The sequence below is a fragment of the Chrysochloris asiatica genome, unplaced genomic scaffold (assembly GCF_000296735.1).
Source record: "Chrysochloris asiatica unplaced genomic scaffold, ChrAsi1.0 scaffold00146, whole genome shotgun sequence".
Lineage (NCBI taxonomy): Eukaryota > Metazoa > Chordata > Mammalia > Afrosoricida > Chrysochloridae > Chrysochloris > Chrysochloris asiatica.
The window spans coordinates 2,719,659-2,734,978 of record NW_006408664.1 but is presented as its reverse complement, the minus strand read 5'-3'; the positions used below and the strand labels follow the sequence as shown (position 1 = coordinate 2,734,978).

General features: G+C 39.4%; 1 protein-coding gene across 1 annotated transcript in view; it reads left to right on the top strand.

The window, feature by feature from the left end:
• Positions 1 to 13,974, top strand: part of SPACA1 (sperm acrosome associated 1) — a 28,466-nt gene extending 14,492 nt beyond the window's left edge. The window contains exons 3-7 of the mRNA XM_006870626.1: positions 3,243 to 3,344; positions 4,988 to 5,094; positions 5,934 to 6,069; positions 13,179 to 13,299; positions 13,818 to 13,974. Coding sequence (XP_006870688.1) covers positions 3,243 to 3,344; positions 4,988 to 5,094; positions 5,934 to 6,069; positions 13,179 to 13,299; positions 13,818 to 13,974 — 623 coding nt within the window. The remainder of the gene's footprint in view (positions 1 to 3,242; positions 3,345 to 4,987; positions 5,095 to 5,933; positions 6,070 to 13,178; positions 13,300 to 13,817) is intronic.
• The last annotated feature ends 1,346 nt before the right edge of the window (positions 13,975 to 15,320 follow it).

Here is a 15,320-nt window from a genome sequence, read left to right as displayed (position 1 = left end):
GGCCCAGGATCGGACATTGTTTCGTTCTGCTGTGCATGGGGTCGCTGTGAGTCGGTTCTGACTCGATGGCACCTAACAACAACAACAACAAGGTCCCAGATAGGTTGCAAGGACTTGAAGTTAGAGAAGAACTTCTGCCCTTCAGCCTTCCCTTGCCCTGGAGAACTCCTTTTATGATAAACATGTGGTGAGGCATGAAACAGGAATTGTGGTAGACAAGGAAGCCAAGATGATGCTTTTTTAGCTTGAGATCACTATCTTACCACAAGTAATTTTACCACAGGACATGGTTCAGTGAGTCGCCAATCCAGCACTTATCCTGTCTTTCTGTTTTGTTGATGAAAGGCAAGCTCAGTGGATTTCTAGGATCAGTTGGTAAAGACCTGGTCTTTTGTCACAAAACAGCGTGGCATTTATAAAGAGAGTATTTTATTAGAAACAGAGATTTGGCCATTTATAATATCTAAGATGGATAAATACAAATTGTTCTGTCTATATTTATCCATCTAAATACCTTTTAAAACATTGTTTGTGGTAAAATGTGATTTAGGAATTTCACTCAGAAGGGTCACTTCTCCTCATTCCAAAATTTTAGGAAATCCTGTATACTATTTCTTCAAATCTAAGACCCTCTTGGAGTCCTGGCATGGCACTGTGGATTAATGTTCTGGACTGCAAAGTCAGTTTGAATCACAAGGTCGGCAGCTCACACTCACCAGCCGCTCCTCGGAACCCAATACAGGGTCTATAAGAGTCAGAACTGACTCCATGGCACTTAACAATGACAAGTCCCTATTAGTTGTAAAAAGCACATTTTATGTACCTCTAAGGAACTCTGGTAGCATAGTGGTTACGAATCAAGCTGCCAACAGCAAGGTCAGCAGTTCAAAACAACCTGCTGCTCCGTGGGAGAAAGATGAGGCTTTCTGCTCCTGTAAAGATTTACAGCCTCAGAAACCCTGTTCAGGGTCGCTATGGGTCAGAACCTACTCAACGGCACTTAACAACAGCAACAACAACGAGGAAATACAGTTAATCTCTGTCATCGATGGTAATACTCTAATTTCAGAGATGTTAGAATTGAACACTTTTGCATCTTAGACCAATGAAAATTTATAAGCACACTAGCATATTAATTTACTAGCAGAGTAGTAAAGAGGTCTTTTTCATTTTATTTACCATAATGTGTGTACGATTTTGGAATCCTGATGTGTATCATAGGAAACCTGGTGGTACAGTGAGTTAGGGGTTGGGCTGCTAACTGACAGGTCAGTAGTTCAAACCCACAAGCCACTCTGAGGAAGAAAGATGTGTGACAGTCTGCTTTAGTAAAGACAGTCTCAGAAATCCTATGGTACAGTTTTATTCTGTTCTATAGAGGGACCAGTTACTGGAGAAGGATATCATGTTTGGTAATGTGAAGTATGAATATTCCAGAACACTTAATTGTACTTCTGAGAAATCTGTACCTAGACCAAGAAGCAGTTGTTTGAACAGAAAATGGGAACACTGAATGTTTTAAAATTGGGAAAGGTGTGAGACAGGGTTGTATTCTTTCACCATACTTATTCAACCTGTATGCTGAGCAAATAATACGAGAAGCTGGGTTCTATGAAGAAAAACGTGGCGTCAGGATTGGAGGAAGACTCATTAACAACCTGCGATATGCAGATGATACAACCTTGCTTGCTGAAAGTGAAGAGGACTTGAAACATTTACTTATGAAGATCAAAGAGCACAACCTTTGATATGGATTACATCTCAATGTCAAGAAAACAAAAATCCTCACCACTGGACCAATAAACAGCATTCTTATTAATGGAGAAAAGATTGAAGTTGTCAAGGACTTCATTCTTCTTAGATCAACTATCAACACTCGAGGAAGCAGCAGTCAAGAGATCAGACGACGTATTGCATTGGGCAAATCTGCTGCACAGGAGCTTTTTAAAGTGTTGAAGAGCAAGGATGTCAGCTTGAGGACTAAGGTGCGCCTGACCCAGGCCATGGTGTTTTCAATAGCCTCATATGGATGTGAAAGCTGGACAGTGAATAAGGAAGATCATAGAAGAATTGATGCCTTTGTGTTGTGGTGTTGGAGAAGAATACTGAATGTGCCATGGACTGCCAAAAGAACCAATAGATCTGTTTTGGAAGAAGTGCAGCCAGAGTGCTCCTTGGAGGTCAAGATGGCTAAGCTTCATCTCTCATACTTTGGACATATTGTCCGGAGAAAACAGTCTCTGGAGAAGGATGTCATGCTGGGTAAGGTGGAGGGTCAGAGAAAAAGAGGAAGACCCCTAACTAGATGGATTGACCAGGTGGCATCATTGATGGACTCAAGTGTGGCAGCGGTAGTGAGGTTGGCCCAGAATCGGACATTGTTTCGTTCTGCTGTGCATGGGGTCACTATGAGTCGGTTCCGACTCGATGGCACCTGACAACAACAACAATGTGAAGGGTCAGAGAAAAAAAAGGAAGACCCCCAGTGAAATGGATTGGCCAAGTGGCAGCATCGATGGACTCAAGCGTGGCAACAGTAGTGAGGTTGGCCCAGGATTGGGCGGTGTTTCATTCTGCTGTGCATAAGGTCATTATGAGTTGGTACCAACTTGATGGCACCTAACAACAACAACAACAACATAGAGTCGCTTAGAGTCCTGGTGTGGAGCAGAAGGATAAGCACTAGGCTGCTAATCACAAGGTTGGCAGTTCAAACCCACCAGCTCCTTGGAAATCCTCTACAGTTCCAATACAGGCTATGAATTGGAACTGACTCATCAGCGTTTAGCAACAACAGGATCACTTTGAGTCAGAATCAACTCGAAAACGGTTGGGCATGAGCTAATGTGGCTGATCATGGAATTGTTTTTCTTGTGGTAATAGCCAGTGAGTCTAGTGTTTTGGGTAACTCATTTTGGGAAAAGCTGTTTAGAGAAACGGACTCCTGGAGCGGCACTATAGGGTCAGCATGGAACTATGAACCACAAGGTCGATAACTCAAACCCACCAGTTGCTCCTTGGAAACCCTATATGGGGTAGCTATGTGTTGGAACCAACTCAACAACACCGAACAACAACAACTTAAATAACTCAAGAGAACTAAGAATTTTTTTTAATGTTCGCACCCTGAGTTTAGGAATTTAATTACTGAAATTAGGAGGAAAGTCTCAAAATAGAGTTTACTAGATAGGAAAGAAACTCTGGAATTAGTTTATCTTAACATTTGTTTTCCTTTACCAAAGGTGTTGGTGTTAGAGAAATTATTCTAACAAATGGATGCCCTGGCGGTGAATCCAAGTGTCTCGCGCGGGTGGAAGAATGCCGTGGACCAGTGGATTGTGGCTGTGAGTTGGACCCTATTGCAGGGAGGCACATGGAGGGGTTTACTCTGGGGAAATAGCCTTCACTTCAGGGTGCCAGTGAGTGGAAGGAGATGATTGGCTGCGATCATCAAATCACAATATAATTTAAAATTCTCTTTCCTTTCTAAACAGTGAAAGCTCTCAGTAACTTTCTGTTTTACTTTTTAAAAATATTTTTATTACAGCTGTTTTTCTATTTTTTAGTGATGTCTAAAGTTTAATGTCTAATCTCATATATCAGGGTCTGTGACTGAGGCTTTTCTATAGTGAAATGCTTCCGACACTCTGGCCGTAACATTATGTCAGTGATGGTAACAAGTGCCATCCAGTCAATTCTGATTCATAGTGACCCTCTGTACTGTTTCTGAGGAGCAGCTGATGGGTTTGAACCGCCGATCATGTGATTTGTGGTCCAGTGGTAATTCTACAGCATCTCACCAGGAGTCCTTTTGGTTCAAACCAAGAGTTGCAGTCCAGCATGTTAATGCATAGCGCCATACCAAGACTCCATCCATTTTGTTAATTGGTGGTGGTTATGTGCTGTAGAGTCAATTCCGACTCATAGCGACCCTGCATAGGGTTTCCGAGGCTGTAAATCTTTATGGGAGCAGAAAGTCTCATCTTTCTCCCATGGAACGGTTGGTAGTTTCAAACTGCTAACCTTAAGGTTCGCAGCCCGATTCATAACCACTATGCTACCAGAGTTAGTAAACCTTAAATTGGAAGCTGGTCTTTTATCAGAATGTGCTACTATGAGATTTCAGTATTCATGGGTGTCTCTAACCAATAAAATGGAAGCCATTAGTACATCTCAGGTGTCCCTAGGTGGTGCACATAGTTAAGTGCTTAGCAGTTTGAACCCACCCAGAGGCTCTTTTGAAGAAAGACCTCTTGGTCTACTTCTGATAAACTAGCCAGTGAACACCTTGTGAACCACAGTTATACTCTGCAGCAGTGCTAGTATGGCACTGTAGGATCAGCACTGGACTGCTAACTGCAGGGTTGGTGGTTCAAACCCACCAACCGCTCCTCAGATACCCTATACAGGGTCGCTATGAGTCAGAACTTAGTGGACAGCACTCAACAACAATAGTATTTGAGGGGTCCTGGTGTGGCGCCATAGGATAAGCACTGGACTGCAAACCCACCAGCCAATCTTGGGAAATCCTATTGTTGTTTAGTGCTGTCAAAATCGATTCGGACTCATAGCGGCCCTGTATAGGGTTTCCAAGTAGCAGCTGGTGGATTTGAACTGCTGACCTTGTGGTTCACAGTCCATTGTTAATCCTACAGTACCACACCAGAAGTCCTGAAAACCCTATACAGGGTCCCTATGAGTTTGAACCAACTCAACAGCGCTTACTAGCAACACCAACAAAGCGTTTAATAGACCACCAAGTTGCTTACTTTTGCTATCCCTCTGCTCTACAATGTATTCTTCAGGCAGAGCAGGCTTCTTTTTTAGTTATTACTTCTTTCTGATTCTCTATATACCAAATAATAAGGTTGATAACTTGTACCATATAATTAATCTTTTAAAATTGAAAGTGTTTTTAAAAAATAATACTTTGTATAAAGCAATGCCTGGTGGTATTTACATATTTAAACTTTCCTTTTATTTTTAGGGGGTAAACCACTTTCAGAGAGTCTTGAAAGTGTGAGGCTGGCATGTATTCATATACCTCCTGTAAATCGTTTCAAATATATGTGGAGGCTTCTAAGGCCAGATCAAGTAAGTAATGAATGTACATAAATTGGTCCTTTCTAGCAAATGATAAAATGTATCTCAGTTCTGATAACGCTAATAAAATGTTATATAAAGTATTCTGGTTTTTTGGAAGCAAGGTTGTCATTGACTTAAATAAGAATTAGATATGACACCAGGGAGTCTCACAGTGACCCTGGTGTGATGCTGTATGATTAGTACAGGACTGCTAATCACCAGGATGGTGATTCAAACCCACCAGCTGATCCTTGGAAACCCTACACAGGGTCTCTATGAGTCAAAATTGACTCGAAGGCACTTAACAACAACAACAACATATAACAATGGTTGTTGTTACTGTGAAGTGCTGTTGAGTCGGTTCCGACCCGTAGTGACCCTGTCCTGTGTAGGGTTTCAGAGGAGCAGCTGGTGAGCTTGAACCACTGACCTTGCAGTTCAAACAGCTTTGCAGTCTGGCGCATTAACCCACAGCACCACACCAGGACTCCAATGGTAGCTAATATTAACTGAGGTCTTCTAAGTGCCAGGCATAGACCCAGCATTACTGTTTCTTTTAACAAACGTAACAATCCTTTGAGATAGTGTGTATCATTACACTCATTTTACAGATAATGACTGAGGTTCAGACGTTAACTTGTCCATGGTCCACATAGGCAGGAAGTGATAGGACTGGGATTTGAAGTCTGATGTGTCTGACTCTAAAATTCATGTGCACAATTATAATACTGTACTAGAAAAAGAGAAAAAGTTACTCTTCATTTGGGGAATAGATTTTTCTGATCTTAACAGTACATGAAGAATGTTGATACTTTGCTTTTTTTTTTTTTTTTCTTCTTTTTAATTAGCAAGCTATTATACTTGGAAACGATTCAGCAATCCTGGAAGTGCACAGGGAAACTCACCCCATAGCTTTAGAGTGTAACACCTTGGATAACAATGAAATTATTGCATCTGTTAGATTCACAGTCTACACAGCAGGTGGTAAGTGCCTCCAATGTTTTCATTTGCTTGTATCTTGAACTTTAAAAGGCATCAGAATGTCCTGGAGAGCCTGTTGAAATACAGATCTGGCCCCCATCCAGAGATGATGATTCTGTAGGTCTTGGGTTGGAGGCAGTGGTGGTGCAGCAGCAGAGTTCTCCCCTCCCATGTGGGAGACTCTGGGTTGATTCTCAGTAAGTGCACTTCATGGGCAGCCACCATCTGGAGGTTTCAGTGTTGTTATTGATTCTAAACAGGACTCAGTGGAGCTTCTGAATTAAGACAGACAAGGAAGAAAGATCTGGCAATCTGCTTCTAAAAGCCAGCCAATGAAAATCCCACGAATCACAATCGTCCAACAACCAACCAATCATGGGGTTGGTGCAGGATCGGGCAGCATTTCATTTCTTGTGCATGGGGTCACCATAAGTCAGGACCAACAACTAACGGAGTGAGGGAGGGGAGGCAACCCATAATTTTGCTTCTCTAACAATTTCCTAGGTAGTCACACTAGGAGAACCACTGATTTATACATTTAGACCTCTTTACAAGCTACTACTTCATTTCACAAAGTAGAATCAAATATGCTTCGCTTGAGGAAACTGATGTAATTCCTGAAGTGTCTCCAAAGAACCACCCTCTAACTTGAATTAAATCTTGCCTTTACTTCTCATATAAAATTGAAAATGGATCAATTAATGGACTTCTCATGGATGTTTATAAAAATTTTGGTACAGTATAATAAATAAATTTAAGAAATATCCTCTAAAATTATGTACTTGAAGAAATTATTTTTATTTTATTTTTCATAGTTATGGGGCTTATTAGGGAGTTAATAGGTTACATTGCTGTCTCAGACATGTTCAGGACACAGTTCTCTTCTCTGCTGTGTCCATAGGCAGACCACTCTCTAGTTCTGGCCTCTGACCTGCTCTGACAAGGATACAAAGCTCTTTCAGGGCTGCTGATAAATGTCCACAGGGCACACCTCTCCACCACAAGCCTCAGCCTAGAGGCAATCGACTCTGTGGGTCAGCAAATCTAGCTGTCCCTAATTAAGTGACTGGAGGCACCCCACTATCCAAGCAACACTCCTGCCCATAGGCACTTAGCTTTACTTGCTCCTGGGCTGAGAAGTCCACTGCTTTGTCTTGTGTTCTGGCTCTTGGTTCTGATGCTGCTCCTCTGCCACTCCTCTGGTGTCCCAGTTCTGTCCTGGGTGGAGGAGCTTCATTTGAAGAAATGATTTTTGGTAAAGCAATAATACCGTCTTTGGTGTTTGTCACAAAAGGGAAATCTTATCCTGAACATAATTTTATATACTAGAAACTATGTTTTCCTTATTAGATAAACACATGTGCACATTCTTCCAATTTAACCTGTGATGTCCTCTATACACCACATAATTGTTTCATTTGGCTCAGTTTCCTTTAATCACTTTTTGTTTTTGTTGTCATCTTTGTAATTGGGGATGTGGACTCTTGGCCACAAGTCCCTTTGAGAATCCAATGAAGGCTCAGGAGCCTCTTCGAAGAAAATGCCTACCTATATGAGGAGCTTCTAAAAGTTCGTGGGAAAATCCCATGATCTTTTAATCCCATTCTTCCATGAACTTTCTGAAGTCCCCTCAAACATGCCAAGTGTTACATGTAATATTAAAGGTGCACATGGATTTCTTGAAGCTTTTTATGAACTACAAATAGAGAACGACTGGTACAGTCCAGAGATAGCTCATAAAATAATACTCTTAATTGAGACAAAACCAAAAACAATAAAGTTTTCTGGGGAATGATTTTAAAAAATAAATGATTTACTGTCATTGAAAATTATTTATTGTCATTGAAAAAAACTCTTCCTGGCAATAGCTAATAAATCTTACTCCTCCCTTGGGATATCAGTTATCCTTAAAATAAAATACTATAAAAATCAAAATAGGAGCAAAATATCATCAGACTTTAAAAACTCTCCTTAGTTCATGATATTAAAGGTGTCAGGAGCTATCATCAGTCTTTGTCCTCTCCACCTGCTTCTCATTAGGACTGCTCGGGTTGATGCTCGGTGGTCGGCTCCTCCTAAGATTAAAGGACAACATTCATGCACTAGGGTGCAAGCTCCAAACTGGTAGACAGAATCCAGTGTCAGATCTTAATGAGATGAAGTTGTTTTATCTTTTTTGCAGCCATTCACAACTGGCAGGGTAGCATTACCATTTCAATACATGCACTAGTTAAACACAAGGATCTCTGGTAGCATAGTGGTTTGAAACTACCAGGTGTTCCATGGGAGAAAGATGAAGCTTTTTGCTCCCGTAAAGATTTGCAGCCTCAGAAACCCTATACAGGGTCACTATGAGTCAGAACTGACTCCATGGCACATCACAACAACAACAACACTAGTTAAAGAACCATGCATTTTCAAAAAAATATTTCAGTATCTATATGTGCTAGTTCCTTTCAAAGATAACAGTTGAGTACAACACAATTAGCTTGACTATTTGGATTGGAAATGAATACACACAGACTATACTGGCTTGAAACAAATAATTTTTATTTGCTGAAATATTTTTAGGACAAATATGATTGTTAATGAAAAACATATGTCCTTTATATATCAGAATTTTCATTCCTATAGTTTTTTCCATAATCAGGCATAAGCATTGTTTCTCTAAAAAATGGTGTTGTAAAAATTCATCCTGTTTTTCATTACATGATTCCAGTAGAAAATTCAGCCTATGTTAAATAAGAATAACATAATCTAAGTGACCCTTGTTGCTGGTGTTGTAAAGTGCCATTGAGTTGATTCCGACTCATAGCAACCCTGTGTAGAGTTTCTGAGGAGAGGCTGGTGAGTTTGAACCACCGACCTTGTAGTTCAAACTGACCTTGAGGTCGAATGCTTATCCAATGGCACCACATGCCCCTTATAAGAAAACAGTCATCGAAAAAAAGAAAATTTTCATGACCCTTACTCTTCACCATCTCATATCTATTACTGCAGAGTTGTACTGCATTTCTTCTCCTCAGATTTTCATTCTAAAGGGTATCTTTTACTTAAGTTTCAAAAATCCCACCTCTTCCGAAAATCGAAAGTTACTTCAAAATTATTATGTTTTTATATCTCACCATGTTGAATATAAATATGAAGAGCCTGCAAAAAGTCCATGGAAATATTCCATTATCTTTTCATTCCATTTTCCCACAAACTTTTTGAAGTTCACTCACATAGATTTAATTTCTCTATCATATTTGAACATAGTTAGTGAAAACCTTTATAACTTCACTGAATTGAGTTTATAGTGCCACAGTTACTAAGGAAGATGGGAAACTCTACTTGCCAGTGTTTTGGGTGTTTTTAGTGGACATCTAGTCCATTGTGACTTATGGTCCAACCAAATGGAACATCCCCTTGTCCTGCCCCATCTTCATAATTGTTGACAGTCGCCAGTCCACTGTGGCAGATACTGTGTATTTTTAGTTATTTCCAATCTAGGGTGCTCATCTTCTAGTACTCTATCAGAAAATATTCCATTTGATTCTTCAGGATTTCATTGGCTAATTTTCAGGAGTAGATTGCCAGATTTTTCTTACTAGTCTGTTTTAGTCTGGAAGTTCTGCTGAAATCTCTCCACTATGAGTGACTTTGTTAGTATTTGAAATACCAGTGGCATATTTCCAGCATCATAAGAGTCCTGGTGTGGCACTGTGGGTTAATGCGCTGGACTGCAAGGTCGTTTGAACTGCAGTGTTGGAGGTTCCAGCTCACCAGCTGCTCCTCAGAAACCCTATATAGGGTCTCTATGGGTCGGAACCTACTTGATGGCACTTAACAACAACAACAATAACAACAGATAACATGCGAGCTACCACTGTATGACAAATTGCTAGGTGGGTGGTGGACCATGGTGTTTAAGGGACTGTTATTGCTAAGGGCCATTGAGTTGTTTCCAACTCATAACTGCCCTGTACAGAGTTTCCCAGGAATGGCTGATGGGTTTGGACTAGACCATATCAGGAAGAGAAATCCAGAAAAATAAGTAGTTGAGATTGTCCATAAAAGAGACCACTTCTGATAGAGAAGCACTTACTTGCTAGAATGAAAACAGTTTAAGCATAACTTGCACAAATCATTAAACCATCCTGGATCTTGGTTTATAGAGCTATATAATATGATGGTTGGACTAGATCTTTCAGGTCCATTTTCACAGAAATCTTTGTGATCCTCATAATTTTGGGACTAGCAAGGCTCCCCCTATCTTTATAGTTTACAAAGTAAATAACACTTGACAGAAATTGTTTTTTCACTGATTTACTGAAGCAATGCCATAACGTATTGTAGATTGACTTTGTCTCAATAGTCTATTTGCAGAAAAAGCATAAAACTATTGGAGGAAATGCCTGATTTAATAGTACTATGTGATAGTGGTGGTGGTTATGTGCCATGGAGTTGGTTCGGATTGATAGTAACCCTGTATAGGGTTTCCGAGGCTGTAAATCTTTACCAGAGTAGAAAGCCTTATCTTTCTCTTATGGAACCATTGGTAGTTTCTAAATACTGGCCTTAAGAATAGCAGCCTGACTCGTAACTACTATGATAGATAGTTGAAAATAATGATTTTTAACCCTTATCTTATACCATATACAAAAATTCATTTGAGATGAACCATAGTCCTGAATATAAAAACTAAACCATAAAACTTGTAAAAGAAACAGAATATCTTCATGATTTGGGAGTAGGCAAAGATTTCTTAGCTATGACTCAGAAAGCAATCATCACAGAAAGAAACATTGATGAATTTGACTTCATCAAAATGCAAAGCTTCAGCTCATTATATGAGTTCATTAAGAAAATGAATAGGCAAGTCAAAACCTGGGATAAAACATTCCCAAAACATGTGCATCCTGTATAATCAGTTTGGGAAAAGGTCTGGCAGTTTCTTAATAAGATCGCTGCTGGGTGACACAGATAATTTGTGCTTAAATAATCTGGGTGTGCCACTCAAGGGTAACCACAAGATTGCCTGTTCACTAGTCTCTCCTCAGAAACCCTATTATAATGAGTCGGGACAGTTCCAACTCAGAATGACCCTGTATAAAGGAGCTCTGGTAGCGTAGTGGTTACGAATCGGGCTGCGAACCTTAAGGTCAGCGGTTCGAAACTACCAGCTGCTCCACGGGAGAAAGATGAGGCTTTCTACTCCTGTAAAGATTTACACCCTCAGAAACCCTATATAGGGTCGCTATGGGTCGGAACCGACTCGATGGCACATAACAACAACAACAAAGGCTTCCAAAGGTATCAATCTTTATAGGAACAGAAAACCTCATCTTTTTTCCTGATGAGTGGCTGGTGGGTTTGAACTGCCAACCTTGTGTTTAGCAATCCAGTGCTTATTCTACAATGCTGAGCAGAGAACAGTCTGTAAAGATTATCTCCAAGAAAACCCTTTGTATCAGTTCTACTCTGTAACACGTGGGTCACCCTGAATTGTAATCAACTTGGTGGCAAGGAGTTTGGCTTTTTGGCTTATGACCCAGCAATTCCACTCTTAAGTGTTCATCCAAGAGAAATGAAATATGTATTCCCAAAATGACTTGTATAAGAGTGTTCTTGACAACTTTATTTATCATAGCTCCAAACTGGAGCAGCCTAAATGTTTCTCAGCAGGAGAATATTGTTATTTTTCAAATAGTGGAATACTACTGCAGAGTCACTATGAGTCGGTACCGACTCGATGGCACCTAACAACAACAACTGCATAGTAAAGGAGCTCTGGTAGCGTAATGGTTAAGATCGCACAGTCAGCAGTTCAAAACTACCAGCTGTTCCACGGGAGAAAGATAAGGCTTTCTGCTCCTGTAAAGATTTACAGCCACGGAAACCCTGTGCAGGGTCGCTATGAGTCGGAACCCACTCCTCGGTACACCACCACCACCACTACATAGTAAAAAAGGCAAACAAAAATTATGAATGCATATAATAAGGAAGGCTAAATCCCTAAGACATTATGCTGAGTTAAAAACAAACAACACCTTTACACAAAAGTGTAGGTTTCTATTCGAATGACATTCTAGAGTAGGAAGCATTAATCTATGGTGGGAAAACAATTCAGGACAACACTTGTCTCTGGAGAATGGTGAGGATTAATTGGGAATGGGTTGGAGGGAACTTTCTGGAGTATGTTGTTAAGTGTCATCGTGTCGTTTTTAAATCATAGCAGATTTGTACAGGGTTTCCGAGGAACAGCTGGTGGGTTTGAACTGCTGACCTTGTGGTTTGCAGTCCAGTGCTGATCCTACAGCCCCATACCAGGTGTATAGCCATGTTCTTGTCTTGATAGAGATTTGGATGATGGCATTTTCCAAAACTAAGCAAATGTACATTTAATAATTTTGTACAATTCATTGTATGGAAATTTTATCTCCAAAGGAGAAAATAAATATTATAGTCTAATTAATGATATACCTGCTCAAGTATTTAGGGAAAGTCTACAGAAGTCAGCAATTTATATCAATATACATCAAAAACATAAAATGAATTTAATAGAGGGATGGATAGTAAAATATCACTTGATAGTATCTAGGTGGCTTCAGGAGTCCTGGTGTGGTACTATAGAATAAGCAGTAGACTGATAACTGGGAGGTCAGCAATTCAAATCCACCAGCCGCTCCTTGGAGTACTGGTGTGGTGCTGTAGAATAAGCACTTGACTGTTAATCAGAAGGTCAGCAGTTCAAACCCACCAGCCGCTCCTCAGAAATCCTTTATAGGGCCTCTATGAGTCGAAACTGACTCCATGGCAGGCACTTACCAACAATAACAGCCGCTCTTTGTAAAACCTCTACAGGGTCACTGTGAATTGGATGGCATTGGATGGCACTTAATAAAACAAAACAGGTTTCAGGAATAGAAGGTGTTTACTATACAAGTCTTTTAACGTTTCTACTTGTTTAAAAAGGGCATTTCAATCTTATGAAGCGAGTTCATTAGTAAATCCCTTTCCACTGAATTTCTATAGCTGATGTTCAAACTAGATAAAGTTTCCATCTAGATAGCGTTTCCTTTTTTTCTTTCCCAGTATTAGTACTCATTAGGTGTCTTATTTTCCTCTAGAATTGCAGATGAGAAGATCCAACCGACCAGACACTGATGCCGTCCTGGTTTTTGTGCTGACCATAGGAGTCATTATCTGTATATTTGTGATCTTTGTTTTGATATTCATAATTATAAACTGGTAGGTGTTACTCTTGGTCGATGCCCTCCTCATCTTCCCTTCCCTATCCAAAGAATTGCTGAGCCCTGTCCATCATGCCTCCTAAAGGGGCTTTAATTTGCCTTGCTCCATTCTTCCTGGCACAGTCTGAGTTCAAGTTGCCCTTATCTCCTAAGTGAATTTCAAAAACCCCAAAAAACCTCATGTTTTGCTTCTCCAACTTTGAGAGAACTTTTAAATGCAAATTTTACACATTTACATAGTAGTTGTTAATTGTTTTTTTATTGAATGAATATGTGTGTTATCTAAGTGTAGTTCTCACAGTTCTGAAACTTGGTTATTTTAATTTACTAATCCATAGCATTTAACAACAACAATTCATTTATATATAAGAATAGCAGGTGATCCACTACAAATTAAGATTATATCATGAAAACAAGGCATCCCTCTATATAGAAAAATTAAGTATAAATCTATTTGCATTTAGTTTTAACTTCATCTGGTGTCTTTCTTTTTCTTTTTTCTGTTTTTACTTCCAGGACGGCAGTCAAGGCCTTATGGGGAGCAAAAGCCTCAACAACTGAGATACAATCTGAGTTGAGTTCTATGAGATACAAAGATTCAACTTCTCTTGACCAATCACCAACAGAAATCCCTGGACATGAAGAAGATAACTTAAGTGAATGGAATGAATGATACATGGATGATATATGACAAAACAAAGGCTATTAGACCAGATCAGATTCATTATTATAAAAATTAAATATGTACTTCATTACTTTTATATTTTTGCCAGTGATTTTCCAGTCTGAAGACAATACAGTATGAAGATGGAGCTGTGTTAATCAGTGATTTTTGTGTTAGAATCATCAAAAATTACTTTTAAATGGTTTTCAAGACTTAACGTTTTAAAATCATGGACATTCATTTAGTGGTACATACGCTAAAATTAACACATTTTTGGTCACTTCTAGTTGATTTGCCTGTTCTGTGCTAAGTAAGAAAATTAGGCATTTTAGATTAGTTAGACTCCTTGAAGAAGAGATTTTCTCTCCACTAGAAAAACTGGATTAAACTCGTTCAAGGAATCACACTTTAGAATCCCTTTAGTATTCTAAATATCACTTGCTAGATATGAAATAATAATAGTAGTAATCATAGTAACAATAACTAACATTTAATCTGTGATAACTACATGCCAAGCATTGCTGAAAGCATTTTGCATAGCTTAGATATTTTAATTATGATTGTGTATAGGAACTAGGTAAGAAAGAATTGGAGAGTAACTTGGCATTAACTGAGCAATGACATGAATCAAACAGTCCTGTATTTCTCACAGGGACAGTGAATTAACAATCTTTGGATGACCATTGATAAGTACCTACATTGTGCTTGGTATGCAGGTAATAATATCTTAGAACCAAAGTACTTCTTAATGAACATACTGACTGTTCTGTGTCATTGTGTGATATAGGCACAGATAACGGTCAAGAAAGACACTAAGGCACTAAATTTGATTCACTAGATATAACCAGGAATTAATATTTCAGAGCTTATGATAATAAGACTCTTAATTTTTTATCTAGATAAATTTTGTGCCAACTTTATGAGAATTACTATGGGATTTAGCTGATGATAGCATTAAGTATTTGAGTCCTGGTGTGGCAATGTAGTTTAATGCACTGGACTGCGAAGTTAGTTTGTACCACAAGATTGGTGGTTCAAGCTCACCAGCTGCTCCTCAGAAACCCCATGTAAGGCTGTTATATGTTGGAACCAATTTAACAGCACTTAACAACAAATAAGATATTAGATTCCTGGTGTGGATGCACTTCAGGATGATGCACTGGACCACAGGTCAGTTTGAACCCAAAGGTCAGTGGTTCAAACCCCTCAGTTGCTCCTCAGAAAAATCTATACAGGGTCACTATGAGTTGGTACTGACTCAATTGCACGTAACAACAACAAAGAAGATTCAGTGGCACTTAGCAACAACAATAAAGACATCAAGGAGCACTGGATTGCTAACTGCAAGGTTGACA